The sequence below is a fragment of the Lates calcarifer genome, linkage group LG10 (assembly GCF_001640805.2).
Source record: "Lates calcarifer isolate ASB-BC8 linkage group LG10, TLL_Latcal_v3, whole genome shotgun sequence".
Classification (NCBI taxonomy): domain Eukaryota; kingdom Metazoa; phylum Chordata; class Actinopteri; family Centropomidae; genus Lates; species Lates calcarifer.
In genome coordinates, this window is record NC_066842.1 from 76,637 (window position 1) to 99,100 (window position 22,464).

A 22,464-nucleotide genomic window follows, 5' to 3' on the forward strand; every position below is an offset into this window, starting at 1 on the left:
TCTTTGTCTGTAGTTTCTAAGAGAAATGCCGAACACTGAGCGTCTCTTTTATGACACGCTGCTGGCTCAGGCTGTTTGGACAAAAGGCTTCAGCTGCTCAGGTGCTATAAAGAGCAGCAGCTGCTCGACAGGTAGCACACACAGAGGACCACCACCACTGACAACTGCAGCAACATCAGCAACCAGCTGAGCACCCTGAAAGGCAACATGACATCCAGCAGCATGAACATGATGAGCAGGGTGAGGACTCAACAAACTTTCAACTTTACTTCTCTGGTGACAGATTTAACAAACTGCCACTTCACTGTGGAATGGACACTAATAACATTTCTGTAGAATCTCTTTGGTTATAAACCAGAGGGTTTAGAAAACCTTTTCAACCTTTAAATAAAGAGTGGTACAGATTATTTCTGCAGCCTAACAATGGTGATCAATCTGCTGATCTGTGTTCTGAGGAGAGACATATTTTTCATTTTAACTAATCAGAATGATGAGTCACATCAGGACTGTTAATTAAAGTCTACTTCCTGCTGCTTTTGTTTCACATTAAAAGCTCTGTGTAGGCAAATTACAGACTTTTATTGTGAAGCAGCCAGTGGAAATGCATTGTATTTGTCATAGACAAGAGTCATAATTCTTGTGGCTCCTAATGGGCACTGCCACAGGAACATCAACAGATCACTGAGAGGTCATCATGTTGTTTCCTCTCTCTGTTCTCAGATCATCTTCTACGAGGACAGGAACTTCCAGGGCCGTTCCTATGAGTGCAGCAGCGACTGTGCCGACATGTCATCCTACCTGAGCAGGTGTCACTCCTGCAGGGTGGAGAGAGGCTGCTTCATGGTCTACGACCGCACCAACTTCATGGGCAACCAGTACTTCCTGAGGAGGGGCGAGTATGCCGACTACATGAGCATGATGGGAATGAATGACTGCATCAGGTCCTGCCGCATGATCCCCATGGTAACCACACAGCCAATCACATTACAGTACAACCACACGATCCCCATAGTAAACACACAGCCACACTTTTCAAATCTGAGATTCAAACAGGTTTACTCACATCTCTGTTTCTTTGAGGGTGGTTTCGAAATATTTTGGTTGGTTTTGGTTAAAGTTTAAACCCTTACAGTTCTCTAAGGTCAGGCAGCTGTGAATCACCAACAATCACTGACAATTAATGATTGATAAGTGGTGACTGATTTCGTGTGTCCTACCTAAACACACCACTAATCAACACTGACTGATAACTGATGATTGATTGCTGATGTGTTTCAGTACCGTGGGTCATACAGGATGAGGATCTATGAGAGGGAGAACTTTGGAGGCCAGATGTACGAGCTGATGGACGACTGCGACAACATCATGGATCGTTACCGCATGTCCAACTGCATGTCGTGTCATGTGATGGACGGACACTGGCTGATGTACGAGCAGCCCCACTACAGAGGCAGGATGATGTACATGAGGCCTGGAGAGTACAGGAGCTTCATGAACATGGGCATGGGCAACATGAGGTTCATGAGCATGAGGCGCATCATGGACTCTTACTATTAGAGTCATCATGGAAACACTGAAAAAATAAAATAAAACTGTACCTGAGAAACAAAGTGCTGCGTCTGGTCTGTTCATTAAGAAGCTGAACTGTGTCACTTTGTTATTTTGGCTGATAATCGAGGTCAAACTTGAGTTGATTGTCTCAGGAGAAGAAAAACATGCTTCAGATTACAGGGTAAGATCAAAAACATTTACATCCAGATTAGTTGAGAAACAAATAAAAATGAATTCTCTGCTTTACATAGGTATAAAAAAACAGAACATAAAATTCAGTTCCAGTCAGACAGATGTGGCACGTCATGTTCTATGGTTTTAAAATAAATGTAGATTTCCCTGAACTCTTTAACATGTTTCAGAACAGACTTCTGCACAATATCACCTGAAGTAATCATGACTAACTGTCACATTTACACAGCAACAATTAAGATAAGATAAGATAAGATAAGATAAGATAAGATAAGATAAGATAAACCTTTATGTAATTTGTAAATTTCCCCATTGTGGGACTAATAAAGGATTATCTTAATTAATTAATATTTTCTTAAGTCCACCACATTAAACCACACCACACCGCATTAAAATCCTCCATCCACACAGTGGAACTCTGTTTTCTGAGGAGTCTCACTCCTCAGAGCAGAAATAAGAGCTTTAGGACAGCTCTCATGATGGAGGAGTGAAACAATTTCCAGTTATTTCTAGCGAGGCATATCACCTGAATGCGTTAGCTGAGTGTCGAATGAGTGTTGGCTGAATGCTGGCTGAATGCTGGCTCAGTGTTGGCACACTCTGCTGTGTCATCACCTGGAGTCAGACCAGTTCCTGGTTGGTCTATAACCAGGTGGAACAGGTGTGTGGGCTGCCTGCTGTGTTTACTCCTTCAGCCTCCCTGTGATTTCTGCCTCACCTCATAATAATAATATTTATTAATATCAAGTTGTCAAGTTACAGCAACAATACGTTTTCAAAGAAGTGACCCCAGCATCACACTTGCTTTCAGTCACTGACCTTTGACCTCCATCTGTACCACAAACTCAGTTGCTCTGATGTTCTTCTCTACTTCCTGGTTCTACAGCTTCAGGGTCGTCTCTGGAGGTGAAGAGTTGTTGGTTTGAATTTTCAGATGGAAGTTTCATCACTGCAACTGAAAACCAACAGAAAGTCACATTAATAAAATAATAAAATGTAAAATTCATATTTCAAGTGTAAATGCTGCAAATACAAACATGAAAACAGTAAGAAAAAAGATTTACAATCTGATGCTGAAAATAAAAACGAAAAAGGACATTTTGACTTTAACTGTGATACTGTTTGCACCAACAACCTGACCAAGGCTGTGATTTTTGGGAGAGGGAAGGGGCAGGGTAGAGGAGGCTCTTCGGTCTCGGTGGCTGTGGAGCTGCGAGGTCCTGAATCTCTGCCCTGGTCACTGGCCTCCACAGTCAGCCGGTACGTAGGTATGTTCTCCCTGTCGGGCCTCTGTGTGATCCGGAGCAGCCCGGTTCTAGAGTTGATCTCGAAGGCGGCAGTGTCCTCCTCACTGATGATCCTGTAGACCATGTTGGCATTGGGGGGAGCGTCTGTCTGTCGCTCTGATGGTCAGCACCTCAAACCCTGCCTCCACGTTCTCCCTGAGACTGACTTTGTACTCGAACACCGGTGCATGGTCGTTGGTGTCGCTGATGGTGATGGTCAGATACGCTGCTGATGACCTCTTTGGCTCACCATTGTCCTGAAGAGGTGTGTGTTCTTGGTCAAGCAGCTGCAGGGTGGTGACGCAGCCGGTCTGTGGGTCAATCTGAAAGTAGTTGTTGGATCGGCTGTCGAACAGAGCCTCCATGTCATACTCCACCCGGCCGGGTCTTCATCCAGAGCTTTCAGCGTGATAACTCGGGTCCCAGCCGGCTAATTCTCAGGTACTGACACTTGGTAGTTTGGCAGCTGGAACTGAGGAGCTGAGTTCACCACTGCGCGTCTGCTGCGCTCAGAAAACACCTGAGCGGCATTAGTAGGTGGAGAGGCGGGACAGAGTTTCAGGAGCGCCTGCGTGGTGGTGCGGAGGCTGCGCGCGTCCCGCAGTGAGCACACGGTGTCCTGTCTTTTAACTGTACAGGAAACCTGAAAACGTGTGTTTCTGCGCAGAAAATGTGGCAGAGGATCACGAACTTTGATCCGGAAGTCGGCGGTGGAGACACACGGCGGCACCGGACCGAAGCAGAGCCATTTGTGAATACTGACCGAGTTACCAGTTCCTTGGTTTGGATCATACAGCCCCGGCTGTGGAGGATCAGCATGAGGCGGATCAAGATGAACTCGTGTAGATCAGTCTGTGTGAATATAAATCGGAACAGAGTTTCTTCTCCGGGACGCGCAGCCTCGGTCACTAGAGAGAAAAATGATCCCGGTTCGTCTCTGGATGTGGACGCAGCGGTGGACAGAAGTCAAGTCAAGTCAAATTTTATTTATATAGCGCCAATTCACAACAGAAGTTATCTCGAGACGCAGAAGCGGGAGTTAAATCCCGGTGAATGCAATAGTTCCAAACCCGTCCCACCGAGGCGTTGAGCAGCATAGAGGCGGAGCCAGGTGTCAGTCCGTTAGCGAGCTGCGGGTCGAACCGTCCGGACAGCGGAGGAAGAAACAAACAGAAGAACCAGAAGAACCGGAGCGAGTTCTGAATCCATGACTGAGACACTAAAGCCTCCGCCTCCTCTCCATGTTTCACTCACACTGACACAAACTTTCCTCCTACCACCAGCTGCTGCTCACAGGGCCACAGGCAGCCAATCAGACTCCCCGTGAGGGGGGCGGGGGGGTCATTATAATGATTATTAGAGACACACCCAGTTAGAATATAAAAGACCAAACATCTCCTTTCAACACGAAGTGTATAGAACTGCATTTATTTCTTTGATTACATTTTACAACAAGAAAACAACAGCATCAAAACGGTAAAATAAAGAATGAAAAAGTAAAAAATGATCAGTGGTTGATCTATAAAACTGAACATGAGGTGGTGGGAGGTTTTTGTGGGGGGTTGGAGGGACATGGAGAAAACTGATTTTTCTTTAATGAAAACTCACCTCTGTAAAAACCTTTGACTCTAAAATGTCAACAACATAAACAAGACGTGAACCTGGTTTTATCAAATTTTCAGATGCTCTGGACTTTAATGCAAATCAGTACATTTTAATTAGAAAATGACAAAGTTATATTTAAACTTTCAGAAAGCTTGTAACACAAAAATTAATTGTCTTAATGTGAGTAATGAGCTGGGAAAGTCTGATGGTGATAACTGTTGAAATGTTTAGGATCCACACAGACAAAACTGTCTCTGTGAAGAAGAAACACACAAATAAACTGTTGATAGTAGTTAACCAGCTGATCAATACATAAGGGTGAGTATTGTTAGAGAATATATCCAATACATGGTTAAATGTAGATTAATGATGAAATATAAAATAATCACATTAAGGCCACGATCATCATCAGCACTGGAGCATTTTCTCTGGACTTTGGTGGCAGAGTATGAGGCCACAGTCAGGAGGAAATAATACACATTTAATCATATGAAGTTTGAGAAAATAATATTTGAAATATTAGTATAACTGTGAACGTGCACAGGTTTTAATCAGTCTACTGTCGTCCAACAAACTCAACATGTTTCTGTGGTCTGATCTGACCCAGTTTAGTTTAGTTTAGTCTACTTTACTCTGACTTTATGTCTCACCCCATCATCAGGTCAACATGTTACTCTGTCTCATACTTTGGTTTAAGACCTGCAGAACTAACAATGTTTCCATCAGCCTCAGCTCTAATTAGCTAATGTTAACATGTTAGCAAGCTAAACTGATGATGAACATTGTCACTGCGAGCACGTTAGTGTGCTGACACCAGAACAATACCATGATAGTGGTATGATGATATCACACCAAAGTGAAGCTCTGTGATTGGTCATCTTCAGTGTCCATCAAAAAGTATCAGTCTCCTGAAGACATTAAAAACACTGTATGATCAGTCTGATGAAACTAAAGGCATTAATGGTCGACAGCAGATCAGCCACAGTAATAAGTGTTAGATACGTCTTACTAACATGGATTATTGGTTAAATGAAGTTTATCTGTTTGACGCAAGGACTCAGCTCCACAGAGAAAACCCCTCAACACAAACAGAACAAGAAGACAGAAAAAACAGAAGAGCGTCACAGTTTGTCCAAAGAGAAACAGGAGAAAGGGGAAACATTACAACAACAGACTCCCTGAGGTTCTCGTCTGACAGGAAGTCAGGGATGTTGAGGGTGGGAGGAGCCTTAAACACCTGAAGCACCTGAGGCTTCACCTGCAGGCTCTGCCCCCATCTCCCCAGCATCTCTGTGCTGCAGGAGGTGTTTCTTGTATGCTCTCTGAATCACCGTCGCAGCCACCTCCTCCTGTTTCCTCCTCAGAGTGCTGCTGATTGGTTCATACGGCACCTGTAGGAAACAGGAAACAACTGTGATATCAGGTAGGAAGTTTGTCTCTTTACTGTGTTCTCTGTGCAGTTTTAGAGACGCTCACGACTTAAAGACTCAGGATAGAGGGTTTAGTGGATGTAGCTCATGGAAACAACATCCTGCTGCAGAATTACACAAGAATAATGATAATGTCAAACAGCTCCAGGGAACTGAATAAAACACTCAGTTTGGATACAAAGTAAAAACATAGAATAGAATAGAACCTTGGACGAGTTGTCAGTTGTAAACTTTCTCTCCAGTCGGTCTTTGAGAGAGTCCATCTTTCCTGAATCACCAAACACCTGCACACATATAATATGAATGACACTGAGATTAATACCACTCCTCCTCCTACTACTACTACTGATAATAATAGTAAGAATAATAATAATAATAATAATGATGATGATGATGTTACCTGTGCAGTGAGCGCTAGCAGAATGTCTGCACAGTGAATCTTGTCTCCAGGAAGCAAAGGCAGATCCATGTGGGTCAGTTTTAGGGTGTTTGGTTTGGGAATCCTCAGAGGATCCTGCAGAGCACTGCAGAAATCTGACAGCTGACTGTAAAACACAGGAGAGTCCATCATAGACCACTAGAGAACACTAAAGTCCATATTTTGGTCCACAAAGTCTGGATTTCAATCAAAGCACAACGCTGAGTCTGATCTACTTTGGGGTGATCCTGGGGGTCTGTCCTGATTTACAGCAAATCTTAGGCTCTTAATCTGTGGTCTGAGACACTGTGAGAGGTGCAGACGCTGCTGTTGAGAGGTTCTGCTGCTCCACCGAAGTGAGGAGTTCCTCTGGGCTCTGTGATAAAGTCTGGTCTGGTTTCTATGTACATGTCTCCACTTGGCTGAACGACACATAACCATAAGATTTTCTCTCATTACTATGCTGATGACACATGTTCATAAAATCTGGATCCAGCAGCAGTCTGTCTAAAAACTTCCTCCAACTCAATGAAAAAAAAATCTGAAATAATCCTATTCAGGTCATCAGCACTGAATGACAAATTTGATAATTTGATTCAAGTTACATTTCAGTCTAACCTATCCTTTGATTGGAATAATCTTTCCTTGAGTCCCATAGAATTTCTGAGAGTTAGTTAGAGTCCTGTACAGGTCCTGAGAGATTTAGTTTCTTCTTAGTTTCTAAGAATTTATTGAAGTTTAATCAGTGAGATGAAACAGGAAAATTCTGTTTTCTGGTAATGCAGTTTGGACTGTATGTGGCTGGGACTGACCTGTATTCTATGACCTGTGAGGCATCAGGGTCAAACATCTTCCAGGTTTTATAAAACATCTGCAGGTTGTCATCACTCAGGTGCTCGGCGTCGTCCATGTTGAAGATCTCCAGGGCGACGGTGATAAACATTTGGACCACCAGCAGGATGGACAGAGTGATGTAGGAGACGAAGAAGATGATGCCAACCATTGGGCTGCCACAGTCTCCTCTGACGGTCGATCCTGGGTTCTCGATGTATGGGTCGCAGTCTGGAGGTGTGTTCAGGATGGGAAGCAGCAGACCGTCCCATCCGACTCTCGTGGTCATTATTAACAAACAGATCATGCTGTTCACAAAAGTCTCAAAGTTAGTCATGTCGTCGATCATGGCCCCATACTTTATGTGGCCGAAGCTGATCATGCCAAAGATGGAGAAGGTGAACATGAGGATGAAGAGGAGGAAGCAAATATTGAAGAGGGCAGGAAGTGACATCCTAAAGGCCAAAAGCAACGTCCGGATCCCCCGAGTCCCAGGAACAAGATGGATGATACGACTGATGCGAGCCAATCGGAGCAAAGGGAGCACGTGATTTAATGAGAACAAATACTTTTCCAGTAAGTCAGCGAGGAACACACCTAGAAGAAAGAAAGAGAGAAATTTAAAACACCTTCTTCTTCTGGGTTATAAATAAGGAGTAGCACCAGCTGCAGCAGAGTTACAGTTTCACAGGTCCACAAAGAGCACAGGTACCGTGTGAGGTACAGGTGCCAGCAGGTGTTGTTAGTTCCTGTAGTTTGGCTGCAGTTTAGATCTAAAATCACACCTCTTTATGGAGTCCTAACCGAGTCACAGACACGATACTTAAAAAACTGGTCTGGAGCTGGTCTGGACCTGGTTGAAACTGAAAACAGCCTCAGATGATGACATCACCAGATGAAAACTGGGCGACTCACCTACAATGCTCTGGGAAACGATGACGAGGTCGATGATGTTCAGGCAGTCGGAGAAGTAGTGCTGTCGGAGCGCGATGATCTTCAGAAGGCACTCGATGAAGAAGATGATGATGAAGATGAAGTGGATCCAGTACAGTATTTCCTCTTTCTCTATAGTCTGCACATCTGTCTCCACCATCAGAGCCACTGCGTTCATGCAGATCACCACCACCATGAAGACTTCAAAATAAGGGTTGGTCACCAGGTCAAAGAGCAGAGCCTGGCACTTATTCTGAAAGGACAGGAGGAGGAAGAACAGAGGGTGTTACAGCTGGATGATGATTATTAGAAAAACCTGATGTAGATTCTTTAAATGGTGAAGAATCAACAGATCCAGACGATCATGTCCTTATTTATTAAAAGTATCACAGAGCTTAATTCAATCTTAAACCTCTTAAAGTTTATTAAAGTACTCGGATCACTAATGAACTCAGTGATTCTTCTTCTTAGTGAATCTTAGCAGATGATACAGTTTTTTTTTTATGTTCATTTCCAGGATCAAACTATAACCTCCAAATATCTCCTGAGCTCCTGACACACTTCACCAGGCTGACAGACACCACATATTAAAGTCCACAGAATATAATCCACAGGAGGTATGTGTGATTCAAATGGTGGAGATGACTCCTTTAAAAAAATTCACCTGTTCAGTGACTGTGAAAGCTGGTTCAGGTCACAGGTTACTGGTTAATACTGCAGCTGGTTTAGCCAGGAGCTGATATTTACCTGCAAGTAACTGGGATACTACAGAAACAGTCTCAGTCTGAGCTTCTGCTCCTCACAGGTGAAGACTCACAGGTGAGGACTCACACAGCCGATCAGCTGATTTGACTCATGGGAATAAAAGTAGAACCTGAAACAGTTTGAACTGATTTCCTCTGAGATCTGCTATAACCTGAACTTCACACCTGGGCAGACTGTGTGGTCTGAATACACCTGGACAGGATGTCAGTGAACCCACCTGAGGTCGTGGAACAGGTTTCTGAGGTTTCTCTGAGAACGGTCTCTTCAAGGCTCTGGAAAGTTTCTGCTGCTCCTCAGTCATGAAAACATGTTTCCCTCCAAAGTAAAGACAAGAATAAAAAAAAAACACCAGAGTTAACTGACCAAGAAAAAACAACTGAACACTGAACCTGTCTGTCTCTGACCTGTCTGTCTCTGACCCATCTGTGTCAACCCGTCTGTCTCTGACCTGTCTGTCTCTCAGGATGGATAGAAACCTGTCTTGTGTCTCAGCTGGTCCAATGCGTTGATGGAGGCTCTGATGAAGAGGTTGAAGGTGAAGAAGCGTCCAATGATGATAAAACAGATGAAGTACAGGTACATGTACAGGTTGGCTTCGTACACGGGCTGAGACTCCACCTACACACACAGACACACAGACACACACACAGTACTTGTCTTAGTACCAGTACCTGTATTAGTACCAGTACCTGAACCACCAGGTGTACTGACCTCGTCTGGAGTCCACTGCTGCGTATGTGACATCCAACCAGCCGCTGATACAGCCCTGACAGAGAAACAACACAGAACTTCATAAGAAAAACACTTAATTTAAGTTTCTTTGCTGATGTAAACTCAGGTGAACTGTTGTCAGGCTCCAGTTAAACTCTCTGATCCAAACTCTGATGAAGGTTGAATATGAAACATCAGTGGTGGAGGTTTGTTTCTGTGTCATGTTCAGTGTGTGCTCAGACTTCACACTAACCATGTGCAGCAGCGACAGGTAACCCATTGCCACGTTGTCAAAGTGGACCTTGATATTCTTCCAGCGGACTTCAGTGAAGTTCGCCATGATCAGATTTAAACACTCGGTCTTGTTGTTCACCAGATCAGGTGTGAAGAACTCCTCTGATGTCTCATTAAAACAGTAATAGAACTTTCCAGCAAACAGATTCACTCCTATGATGCTGAAGATCAACCAGACAACCAGAGCCACCAGCAGAGCGTCAAACATGGACGGGAGGGTTAATGTCAGAGTCCTCAGTACCACCTGCAGACAGACAGGTACACAGAGTGGGACAGGTACAGAGAATGTCTACAGAGTCTGTCTGTCTGTCTGACTAAGGTTAAAGTGCCTGTCTTACCCTCAGGCCCTGGAAGCGAGACAGGATCCTCAGGGGCCTCAGAGCTCTCAGAGTCCTCAGAGATACACCTGCTCCCAGTTCAGAGTATCCCATCATGCCAAGAGTCAATGACATCAGAGACATCTGGAAGACACAGCACACCTGGTGATGAGTTTAACGCTGAAGGATCAAAGAGAGGCTGCCTCTCAAATTAGGGAACTAGAGATCTGCTTGTCTTCTGTTAAAAGCTGGATGTCTCGAAACGTCCTGCTTCTTAACTCAGACAAAACTAAAATGCTGGTTAATGGCCCGGAGTGATATAGACACCAGTTTGATCAAGTAACTATATCCCTGGACAACTGTGTGATTTCTCAAAGTACAACAGCCAAAAATCTGGGTGTCACATTTGATCCTGCTCTTTCCTTCAATCACATTAAAGACATTACAAAGACGGCCTTTTTTCACCTACGCAATATAGCTATGATTCGGTCTTTTCTTTCCATATAGTCCACGCCTTTGTTTCCTCTAGGCTGGATTATTGCAATGTTTTGTTTTCAGGACTACCGCATGCTAGCACTAAAAGTCTACAAATGGTTCAGAATGCTGCAGCTAGAATGCTAACCAAGTCAAGAAGGTTTGACCACATTATACTCTGCTTTTAGCCTCCCTTCACTGGCTCCCTGTTCATGTTAGATCGGACTTTAAAGTTCTCTTAATGACTTATAAAATTCTAAATGGGTTAGCCCCCTTATACCTGTCTGAACTTCTTAACCCTTATATTCCCTCCCGTGCTCTGCGTTCTCAGAGTGCAGGGCTGCTATCTGTCCCCAGAGCTAAAAAGTCAGCAGGCTGCAGGGCCTTCTCCTATCGGGCCCCCTCCTCTGGAACAACCTCCCTATTGATATTAGACAGGGTGACTCAGTTCAGACCATTAAATCCAAATTCAAGGTTACCAATTTTCCTTCGGCGGGTTGGGTCAGTCTCAACGCATCAGTTAAGCTTAGTAGTTATTAGTTATCAGTCAGTGTTATTGATCGTGTTCTTACGGCCAAGATGAGGAAGTCGAGCCAGCACCAGACGCTGGTGAAGTACTTCTTGAATCCGAAGGCAATCCACTTGAGAAGCATCTCCAGCAGGAACAGGTAGGTGAACACCTGGTCTGCTTTGTCCAGAACCATCTGTAACACCTGATGCTGCTGCAGGTGGATGTCCTCCAACACCTGTTCACACACTCATGTTACCGCCAGGTCTTTACCATGTCTTTGCCCAGGTCTACCAGGTCTTTACCCAGGACTTTACCTACACTGTCCGACCAGGTGAGGTTTCTCTGACTGAATGTCAAAGTGAAGTTTTAAAAGAAGCTTATTGAAAGAAGATCATGTGACTAGATCATGTCTATCATTGTATATTAATGTTATTCAGTGACGTGTAGTGATGTTGTTTACCAGAACTGCGCTGCTCAGCAGGATGATGACAATGATGAAGACCTCAAAGTATCTGTGTTGTACAATGGAGAAACAGGCTCTCCTCATGTTAGACCAGACCCTCCCTGTACCCTGGGAAGTGTCTACATCCAGGAATGGACAGCAACGGTAACAACCTGGAAGACACAGAGGCTGATCAGAGCTGTTATTGATCTCTGATGAGTGTGTGTGTGTGTGTGTTTGTACCGTCACAGTAGCAGTCCTCAGGTGAGTTTTCTCTGTGATTGTCTCCATCCTGCTGAACAAAGACAGTCATGAATAAGTTTATTATTATTACTATTATTATTAGTAGTAGTAGTACTTCCTGTTCTCACCCTGAACATGTTGGATCACAAACTGATTAGTGAATCCTTTTACCTGAAAATTATACAATAAATAAGATTCATTTATTCATTTGAATTTGTGTAATCTGTGATGTGAAGAGTTAAAGGACTGGAGGACTGGACTGGTTCATTCTGTTTCACACTGAATCTCATTAGGAGTGAAGATAACTTGAACTTGATCAGCTGTAAAACTTCAGAAAGTTAAAAACTACTAAAACTTAAAAACTTAAAACTACTACTACTCACTGTATCTGTGAGGTATAGAGAAAAGTTATTTGTGTACACTGATGATAGATTTACTGTTGATTTTATTCTGATCCTTCACTGTTCAGGATGTGAATCAGTTAATAAATAAAGTATTCATCTGTCAGTCATCATTATGTCAGTTAGTCTTTGTGCTTCAGTCACTGCTGAAGAGTTTCAGGTGGAAACTGGAAAATAAAAAACAGTAGAACATATTTTACTAGTTGCTTTTTCTCTTTGTCTTCAGGCGTCTTGAACTCGATCTCAGCCTCCGCGATGGGGACCCTCTGGAAGCCACGGTTACCTTTGAGGGCCTTGATGTCCGACACCGGCTGGTCTGAGGTCACAGAGGTCAAACCCAGGTTCTCCTTAGTGTCGTCTTTCTTACTGTCGACCACTGGCGATAAAATACAACCTGAAAAACGCTGAAAACACATGAACTCTGAATCTACTGCTGAGTACCTGCAGAAATACAAAGACCTACCTTTGTGGTCTGGCTTGGGGTGGTACTGCTTCCCTCGCAAAGTCCAGATATGTTCCAAGATCCAGGTCTTGATCCAGGCCCCACCCCCTTTGATCCGGTTTATGGTGATCTGCAGGTTGCCTTCTCTTCTTTCTTTTGGAGACGTCAGATTATCACCAGTGGACGAGCTCAGCAACAAGGCCAAGAACAGATTCAGAACCTGAAACAAGACCGACAACAGATTCAGGACCTGAAACTAGACCAGAAACATATTCAGGACCTGAAAAAACTGTTTTGACCTTTGTTAACTGTTTCACTACTCAAGATTTAAATAAGGACCCTCAGTCTTGGACCATATGTTCATCCAGATCAAGGTCCAACTGGACTCTAGAGGATCAGACCAATCTCAAGTCAGATGGGGAGACAGGAAGAGACTCACCAGCAGGTTTCCAATGACCACAACCATCATGAAGAAGATCAGACACACGCTCTGACCCGAAACCTCCATGCAGTCCCACAAGGTTTCGATCCATTCTCCACACAGAATCCTGAAGATGAGGAGGAAGGTGTGGAACAGGTCGTTCATGTGCCAGCGAGGAAGCTCGCAGTCTTCCGCGAATGCGACAGACGCAGTCTTTGTAGTCCTTATGGAACAGCTGCATGCCAACAACGGTGAAGGTGAAGACCATGATCAGCAGAACAAGAGTCAGGTTCCTCAAAGCCCTGACCGAGGCCCAGATAATCTTCATCAACATGTGGAAGGTCGGCCACCACCGCGCCAGCCTCAGCACCCGCATCTGGACATGAGACAGGTGAGGAGACAGGTGGCAAGACAGGTAAGGAGACAGGTAAGGAGACAGGTAAGGAGACAGGTGAGGAGACGGGTGAAGAGACAGGTGAGGAGACAGATAAGGAGTCAGAATGACTGTGTTATATGATGCAGCTGGTGATCAGTGATGGTGATGATGATGATGATGATGACGATGATGTCACACTGACCAGCACAGACAGGCCTTCAATATCAGCGAATGCCAGCTCCAACAGACTGATGATGACAATGATGCTGTCGAAGACGTTCCAGCTCACCTGTAACCATGGCAACAGAACAATCATACACGATTCCATGGGAACAGTCGTCAGTTGTCATAGCAGAGCCGGAAACAAACAGGAAGTCTGACCTGGAAGTAACCGTATGGGTCCATGGCCATGATTCTGAGGAGCATCTCAACTGCTGAAGATCATTGTGAAGACCTGGGGGGGTCAGAGGTCAGAGGTCAAGGTTAAGACACTGAGCAGTGTTGGCTGAAATAAACAAACTGTGTTACTGGAACAGATTATCAGATGAAGGGCAAACATCCCCTACAGACAGCTGGGTTTGTGTCTTTGTTTTTTGTGTCTTTGTGGTTGTTTGCAGAGTCTTTGTTGTTGTTTTTGTTTGTTCATATTTGTTGTGAGTCTGACTGATCAGACTGATCAGCAGATATAAAACCTTTAGACTTTCACACTGACCAGGCTTTTGATGCTCAGCATCTCTTCAAAGTCTGGCGTCATTGGATAATGGCTCCATGGCAATGAAGATGGTGTTAAGAATGAGGCAGACGACGACCCCGAAGTCAAAGAACGGGTGTGTGACCAAGGTGTAGAGCCGCTGTTTGAGCCACCTCCAGCAGCCGCAGCAGTTCCACCTCAGGCAGGTCAGACAACATGGAGGACACAATATCCGGTCGTCTGAAACAACACAACTGTTTACTGAGACGTTTCTCTACAGAGAGTGTGACCTGCAGAACCTAAAGAACCTCGTTAATCTGACAGTAATTTAACAGGTGACATCAGACTGTTACGCCCCACCCTTGGGTGGCCCTATAGCGCGCACAACACTCCACCATTGACCCAAATCAGCCACAGAAAACATCTTAGGAACAGCCAAATTCATTGCATTTATTAACATAAAAACAAACATATCAACAATGAAGACGAAACCAAGACTATAAAAGACACAAAGTCAAAACACAACAGCAACACAAAAAGAAACAAGCTTAGCGGCAACATGTCCCGCAGTCCCACACTAGGCGCCTCTGCCTTCTGACACTGGCACAGGAGCTTTTAAGCACTTCACTAATGCCAGGTGCAGCTCATTGATAGCTCATCAGGTATCACCTGGGTGGAGTTGGTGGGAAGACAGGAAAGGGACAGAGCACCACAAACATACAGCCGTAACACAGGTGACATCAGACATCACAGTTTCATGCAGACACCACAGCACCAAGTCCTCACAGGTATAGAAAGGTGTGTGTACCTCCTATGGCAGGGTCTTCCTGGTTTTTTATTACTGTGGCTGAATTCTTCTTCTGTGGTGCTGAGTCTTGTTTCTCTAAGAGCTCCACTCTGCAGGCCGCCTACAACACACATGCACACACACACACACACACACACATTATTGAGGTCCTCCTGTTTCGGATAAACTTCAGTTCCTACCTGACACCAACACTCACCTCCCCCTCCTCCTCCTCTTCCCTCCTCCTCATCACCTCCAGGACCTGAATGAACTCTTCTTCTCTCTGTTTGGCCTCAGCGACGTCTGCCCTGTCCTGCTCAATGGACACCATGGCAACCACTGCCATAATGAGGCTGAGGAGGCAGGAACAGGTGGGGAAGACGAGGAGCACGAAAGTGATTGTGGAGATTTTACCTGCTGCACGATACGTCTGCAGAGAGACAGACAGGTGAGAGACAGACAGGTAAGAGAAAGACAGGTGAGACAGCTGGCCTTCCACCTGGTGATAAACTCAGTCTGTTCTGATCTGAATCATCTGTAAAATATCTGTGTGTGTCCGTGTGTGTGTGTGTATGTGTGTCCATCCGTGTGTGTGTGTTACTGACCAGCTGGATCAGGTTTTCCCAGAAGTCCAGGGTCATCAGTCTGAACATGTCCAGCAGACACCAACCAAACGAGTCATAGCTGGTGAATCCGTAGTTTGGGTTTCGACCGGCCCTCAGACAGACGTAGCCCTCTGGACAGCGCCTGAACACATCATCACCATCACCATCACCACCATCATCGTATATAGTATTTGTAGTATTAGTAGTAATAGTATTTGTAGTAGTAGTAGTAATAGTATTTGTAGTAGTAGTAGCAGATGTCACAGAGTAAATCGTGAGAACTTACCCAGAGTCAGAGCTGTTTCCACACACTAGAGCATCAAGTTGACCAGGGAAGTAGTAATAATTCTCTATCAGACAGACAAGCAGACAGACAGACAGGTAAACACAGACAGACAGGTAGACACAAAAAAAACACAGGTAAAGGCAGACAGAAGTTAAGGAAGTTATGGAAGCTCCAAGATGCCTGAATGAAAACAAATTAAAATAAAGTGAAATAAACATTTAATGTAACAAGTCAACTGAAAACATGTTTAACAGGACGATTATTTAACTCTAACTAACTGAATGATTTGTTGTTATTCTCTGTGCCAAATTAAAATTAAATCACAGGAACCACAGTGGATAGGTATTTCTGTTTCAGACCAGCAGGGGGCAGCATGGACCACTGAATTTAACTAGAATAATAATTTAATAATTTACATATGATATAGAGGCTTTTCTGTGTGGAGTTTACATGTTGTCCCTGTTCTCTCTGGGTTCTCCAGCTTCCTCACACAATCCAAAGACCTGCAGGTTAACTGGTGACTGTGAATCACCTGTAGGTGTGAATGTTAGTCTGTATGTGTGTGTGTGTGTGTGTGTGTGTGTGTGTGTGTGTGTGTGTGTGTGTGTGAGGAGGTGAAAAGGAGCTTGTCACAGGTGGAGACAAGCCATCAGCACCAAAATAAAATCAACTGTCCAATCACAGCCTGGGAGGCTGGGCTGTGGGCGGACCTCTTGCCGGTGTATCAGACTACATCAGGAGGTGGTGTGGCTAATGCTGTGAACAGATCTCAGCAGGTGTGGATAACACATCAGGTTAAAGGTCACCTGACTCCTCGTCCTCAGACTGAGGCTACAGGTGAGAGCGGTGGAGTGAGTTTTCTGTTACAGTTACAGATCACTTTTCAGACATAATAAATCAGTAGTTTCCATTATACCAGAGCTGTTGATGTACTTGTAGAAATTAAAGTCACTGCTTCCTGTTTCGTTGTCATGGTAACCGGTGAGGTCAATGTCGGTCAGGTTACCAAGCAGTGGCATTATGACGCATTTCTGCCTCAGACTTCCCATGAAGACCTGCAGACCAATCACAGCCAAGACACTGAGGCTCAACGCCGTCAGGACGATGACACCAGCAAGCCTCTTCACTGATTGGGCGACAGCTCCGACAGTCTTCTTCATGCCTGGGGTGGGGGGCATCATTAGGACCAGGCTTTGGTCAAAGTCAGACACACACAGTAACACACAGTACACACACACACAGTACACACACACACACACACACACACACACACAGTAACACACAGTAACACACAGTACACACACACACACACACACACACACACAGTAACACACAGTAACACACAGTAACACACACACACACAGTACACACAACACACACACACACACACACACACACACACAGTAACACACAGTACACACACACACACACACACAGTACACACACAACACACAGTACACACACACACACACACACACACACACACACACAGTAACACACACACAGTAACACACACACACACACAGTACACACACACACACAGTACACACACACACACACACACACACACACACACACACACACACACACACACACACACACACACACAGTAACACACAGTACACACACACACACACACACACACACACACACACACACACACAGTAACACACACACACACACACACACACACACAGTAACACACACACACACACACACACACACACACACACAGTAACACACAGTAACACACACACACACACACACACACAGTAACACACACACACACACACACACACACACAGTAACACACAGTAACACACACACACACACACACACACACACACACACACAGTAACACACAGTAACACACACACACACACACACACACACAGTAACACACAGTAACACACACACACAGTAACACACACACACACAGTAACACACACACACACACACACACACACACACACACACAGTAACACACAGTAACACACACACACACACACAGTAACACACACACACACACACAGTAACACACAGTAACACACACACACACACACACACACACAGTAACACACACACACACACACACAGTAACACACACACACACACAAACACACAGTAACACACACACACACACACACACACACACAGTAACACACACACACACACACACACAGTAACACACACACACACACACACACACAGTAACACACACACACACACACACACACACACACACACACACACAGTAACACACAGTAACACACACACACACACCACACACACACACAGTAACACACAGTAACACACACACACACACACACACAGTAACACACACACACAACACACACAAACACACACACACACACAGTAACACACAGTAACACACACACACACACACAGTAACACACAGTAACACACACACACACACACACAGTAACACACACACACACACAGTAACACACAGTAACACACACACACACACACACACAGTAACACACAGTAACACACACACACACACAGTAACACACAGTAACACACACACACAGTAACACACAGTAACACACACACACACACACAGTAACACACACACACACACAGTAACACACACACACACACACAGTAACACACAGTAACACACAGTAACACACACACACACACACAGTAACACACAGTAACACACAACACACAGTAACACACACACACACACAGTAACACACAGTAACACACAGTAACACACACACACACAGACACAGTAACACACAGTAACACACACACACAGACAGTAACACAGTAACACACACACACAGTAACACACACAGTAACACACAGTAACACACACAAACACTGACCGGGACAGACTGCGATTATCTTCAGTGTTCGGGGAACTATCCACAGCACAGGAGTAACTTTTCCCAGATATATAAACTCTGTCAGAAATCTAAAGACAAACCATCACCATCATCACCATCACCATCATCATCAATAAAACAACCACACAGAGACAAGAACAACTTGTTGACTTCCTGACGTCCGGGATGAAGCCGTGTATTTCAGCTGTGTCAGTGATTATTACATTGAGCCGACGACGATGACGTCGAGCCAGTTCCAGGGATCTCTGAGGAAGGTGAAGCGTCCGATGCAGAAGCCTCTCGACACGGTCTTTATGATGATTTCAAATGTGTAGACGGCTGTGAACACGTATCTGTAAATATAATAATAACAGGTTCTGGTCTGAGTGACAGAAACATCAGACTGAAGGTTTGTTTGAGTTTACAAGGAATGATCCGAGGTTGTTCTCTCAGTCTGTGGCTGTGATTCAGATGGCAGCCTGTAGGAGGCGCTGACACTGCTGTCAGTGTTGTCACTCATCACTTCTTTACAGTCATTTTCCTGTGTGTGTGTCTGTGTGTGTTGATGTGTGTTTACTCACTCTGCAGTGTCGCTCCAGGCCGGACGATCACGCAACATCATGAACACACAGTTTGTCAGAATCGTCAACAGGACAAACAAACGGAACCAGGTTCAGGTTTTAAGGAACAAAAACATCATCAGATGTGTCCACAAACATCCAGACCTGTCTGACTCATTAGACCTTCACTGACTTGTTAGACCTTCACTAGCTCGTTAGACTTTTACTGACACGTTAGACCTTTACTGACTCGTTAAACTTTAACTGACTCATTAGACCTTCACTGACTCATTAGACCTTAACTGACTCGTTACTCTTTCACTGACTCGTTAGACCTTCATTGACTCGTCACTCTTTCGCTGACTTGTTAGACTTTGACTCATTAGATCTTCACTGACTCGTTAGACCTTCACTGACTCGTCACTCTTTCACTGACTCGTTAGACCTTCACTGACTTGTTAGACTTAAGGGATATGAGTGGACGAGAATCCTGATGGCGAAGGTCCTAAGACGATTGAACGGACTCAGCAGGTAGCAGGCGGGTTCAGCATTAAACCTGTGGATGACGTTTCCTTTACTGAGCACGACGAACGTCTGCAGAGACACAGGTCAGAGGTCAGAGGTCACAGGCTGCCTCTTAAAAACACACTGATCATTGGATTTTGTTTAGGAGATGAAGATAGAGAGACCGTCTGTGATTGGTAGAAGGGATCCAGCTCCTCCAATGGGGTGTTGAGCAGCTCAGGGGGTGGGTCTCCATAGATGAATGGGAGGGGCTTCCCGGCCTCCAGGTGAGCGGGTTGTTTGAGCCGGTCCTTCTCATCTACCTGTCAGTCAGAGAGCCAACCAATCAGAGTCAGCCAATTAGAGAGTCAACCAATCAGAGAGTCAGTCAATTAGAGAGTCAACCAATTAGAGAGTCAACCAATCAGAGAGGAGATGTTGAATTCTCATGATTTAAAATTCTCTACCTGTTTCCTGTGTACCTGACAACCGATCAATGCGTCTCTACCTGTTTCCTCTCCTGTTGCTCCTTCTCCTCAGCTTCACTTGGTCGTTGGATCTCCTCCAGTGACGCCGGTGTGAAGTGTCTGAATGCCTCCGTACCAACAGGGGGCAGCAGAGACACCATCCTGGCATCGCGCAGCTCCGCCCGAACTGCACCATCGCAGAGCAACCGCTTCCTGTGGAGGGAGGAGTCACCAACGAGGAAATGTCAGATAGACTGAGCACTGACAGCTGAATGATCTGACCTGATATGGGTTGGTGGATGGTTTTTTGGGGAGGTGGGGGGGGTTGGGACCCAAACTGTATGAGGCCTGGTGATGTGGGGGCGTCAGGGGATGTGTGGGGTTTCCTCCCTCTGCAGAATAATAAATGTGGTTCATGTGTCATCCACATTCTCTGTTGAAGACTCTGCAGATCCAGATGTTGCAATAATGAACCCCCTCGCCCCCTCCCCATTTCCTGTTGTTGAGTTCAGTCCAGCAGCTGGGGCCAGAGTTGGGTTCTGCTCCTCACACTAAACATTCACTCATTCAGTCCTGATCTGTGACCTGGTTCCTGATGTGTGTAGTGAGGTATTTCCCCAAAAGACAAACAAAACAACTGGTAGGTAGTGGACAGCGTTTTCATGCTCCAGATTTATCATTTCAGTTCTTATATAATAACTGGGGAGGGGGCTGTAACTGCAGACCACAGCTGTTATATTTCACCCTGACTGTTTCAGTAAATACAGTACAATGTTCCACACAGATTATCATTAACAGGTCATTTTCAGAAATGTGAACCTTGTGTTGACCATAATCTACAAGTCCTAATAATTATCACATTCTATATCTCAGATTACACATTAAGAATCCAGAGAACATGTGACAAACCATCAGTTCTTCATCTGAGAAACATTGCGCACACCTGTTTTATTCAGTTAACACGAGCTCACCAGGCTTCACCTGATCACCTGAGGTTAACCAGGTTTAACCGCCTCAGTACACTTTTGTGTAGTTAAAGTTGTTGTGTGTAAATCACTTACAGCTGTGATGGATCAAGTTTCAGCTGATTGGTTCTCCTCAGCAGTGCTCCTCTCTCCTCCTGACCTCTCCAAAAATCCCAAAATGACATTTTCCTGCTTGTAAATGGCTGCAGCTCACCGAGTCCTCTCACCTGTTCTTATCCTCAGTACCTCTCTGTGCATGTCGCTGACTCTCCAGTCGTTGGGTGTTTCCCTCTGTTTTTATCTTCAGTTTCCTCAGAGTCATGTATCTGCAGAGTCGTCTCAGTCTGCAGGTTCCTGCTCTGAGGCATCGCTGTGTTAACAATTGAAGAGAAAATTGTTTCAACTGCAGCTCTACACAACTCTGCTTCAGACCGACCTCCTGCTCTCCATCAAAACACACACACACACACACACACTCTGATTCCCAGAGGCTTTGTCTGACTTCCTGTGGATGGACGAGCAGAGACAAAGGATTTTATTGTTGAAGAGAATTTGGGTCTGATTGTGAAAAACACTTTAGATCAGAGCCAACATTTACTGATTCCCAGAATCCTCCTCTCACACTTCCTGTTGTGTCTTAATAAGAAAATCATGACACACACGTTGGTCTTGGTCAGTTTTGGGGACGTTATATAAACCTGGATCAGACTTGGTCCAGCTCTGACCACTGACCTGAGACCAGCTTTTTACAACACAAACTCTCAGATGAACTGTGGACACATAACTTCAGTCTGAAATCTGTCCCCAGAACTAACATGGGTCAGACTCACACCTGAGATCTCTGAGTGAAACACAGGTGAACACATTCTGTCTAGACCTCCATCCCTCCACTGAGTTCTGGGTCCAAGGAGTCCAGGAGGATCCAGATCAGAACCACTGAACCAGCGGGTCTACTCTGAGTCCAGAACCAGTCACAGGAAACAGCTGTTTGTATCTATGACCTTGTTCTGTCTCCACCAAGAGCTCCTGACCACAGTTGAGCACAGGTGATACTGACAGGTGAACTGAGAGCTTTGTCTTCAGGATCCACATCAGTGC

At 44.9% G+C, this 22,464-nt stretch overlaps 3 protein-coding genes across 3 annotated transcripts in view; 1 reads left to right on the plus strand and 2 right to left on the minus strand.

Moving 5' to 3' along the window:
- The window catches only part of lamb4 (laminin, beta 4), a 29,421-nt gene extending 26,729 nt beyond the window's left edge, over nucleotides 1-2,692 (minus strand). Inside the window, exon 1 of the mRNA XM_018689029.2 lies at nucleotides 2,563-2,692. The gene's annotated coding sequence lies outside the window, so the exon portion shown is untranslated. The remainder of the gene's footprint in view (nucleotides 1-2,562) is intronic.
- LOC108891734 (gamma-crystallin M2) lies at nucleotides 208-2,567 on the plus strand. The gene is made up of 3 exons (XM_051073271.1): nucleotides 208-240; nucleotides 622-963; nucleotides 1,279-2,567. The coding sequence occupies exons 1-3, from the start codon at nucleotides 208-210 to the stop codon at nucleotides 1,555-1,557; spliced, it is 654 nt and encodes a 217-aa protein (XP_050929228.1). The 3' UTR covers nucleotides 1,558-2,567.
- A 1,746-nt stretch (nucleotides 2,693-4,438) lies between the features above and the next one.
- On the minus strand, nucleotides 4,439-21,664 carry LOC108891732 (sodium channel protein type 4 subunit alpha B-like). The gene is given in 34 exon segments (XM_018689032.2): nucleotides 4,439-6,025; nucleotides 6,271-6,348; nucleotides 6,465-6,609; nucleotides 7,295-7,910; nucleotides 8,229-8,499; nucleotides 9,229-9,326; nucleotides 9,488-9,631; nucleotides 9,726-9,777; nucleotides 9,976-10,260; nucleotides 10,355-10,477; nucleotides 11,380-11,553; nucleotides 11,779-11,933; nucleotides 12,004-12,055; nucleotides 12,605-12,780; nucleotides 12,868-13,066; nucleotides 13,286-13,463; nucleotides 13,465-13,643; nucleotides 13,846-13,932; nucleotides 14,025-14,072; nucleotides 14,074-14,097; nucleotides 14,356-14,406; nucleotides 14,408-14,574; nucleotides 15,143-15,242; nucleotides 15,339-15,551; nucleotides 15,727-15,868; nucleotides 16,013-16,076; nucleotides 16,929-17,174; nucleotides 18,871-18,959; nucleotides 19,095-19,223; nucleotides 19,452-19,541; nucleotides 19,906-20,024; nucleotides 20,120-20,257; nucleotides 20,443-20,614; nucleotides 21,463-21,664. Coding segments are annotated over 34 exon segments (5,055 nt in total). The 5' UTR covers nucleotides 21,552-21,664; the 3' UTR covers nucleotides 4,439-5,863.
- Between the last annotated feature and the right edge of the window lie 800 nt (nucleotides 21,665-22,464).

Excerpts from the sequence above, each read along its gene's own strand:
- LOC108891734 (XM_051073271.1), top strand. The coding sequence starts at position 208 with ATGACATCCAGCAGCATGAACATGATGAGCAGG. Across the intron at positions 241-621 it reads GCATGAACATGATGAGCAGG|ACAAGAGTCATAATTCTTGT; the intron begins GTGAGGACTCAA and ends TATTTGTCATAG. Across the intron at positions 964-1,278 it reads CCTGCCGCATGATCCCCATG|TACCGTGGGTCATACAGGAT; the intron begins GTAACCACACAG and ends GATGTGTTTCAG.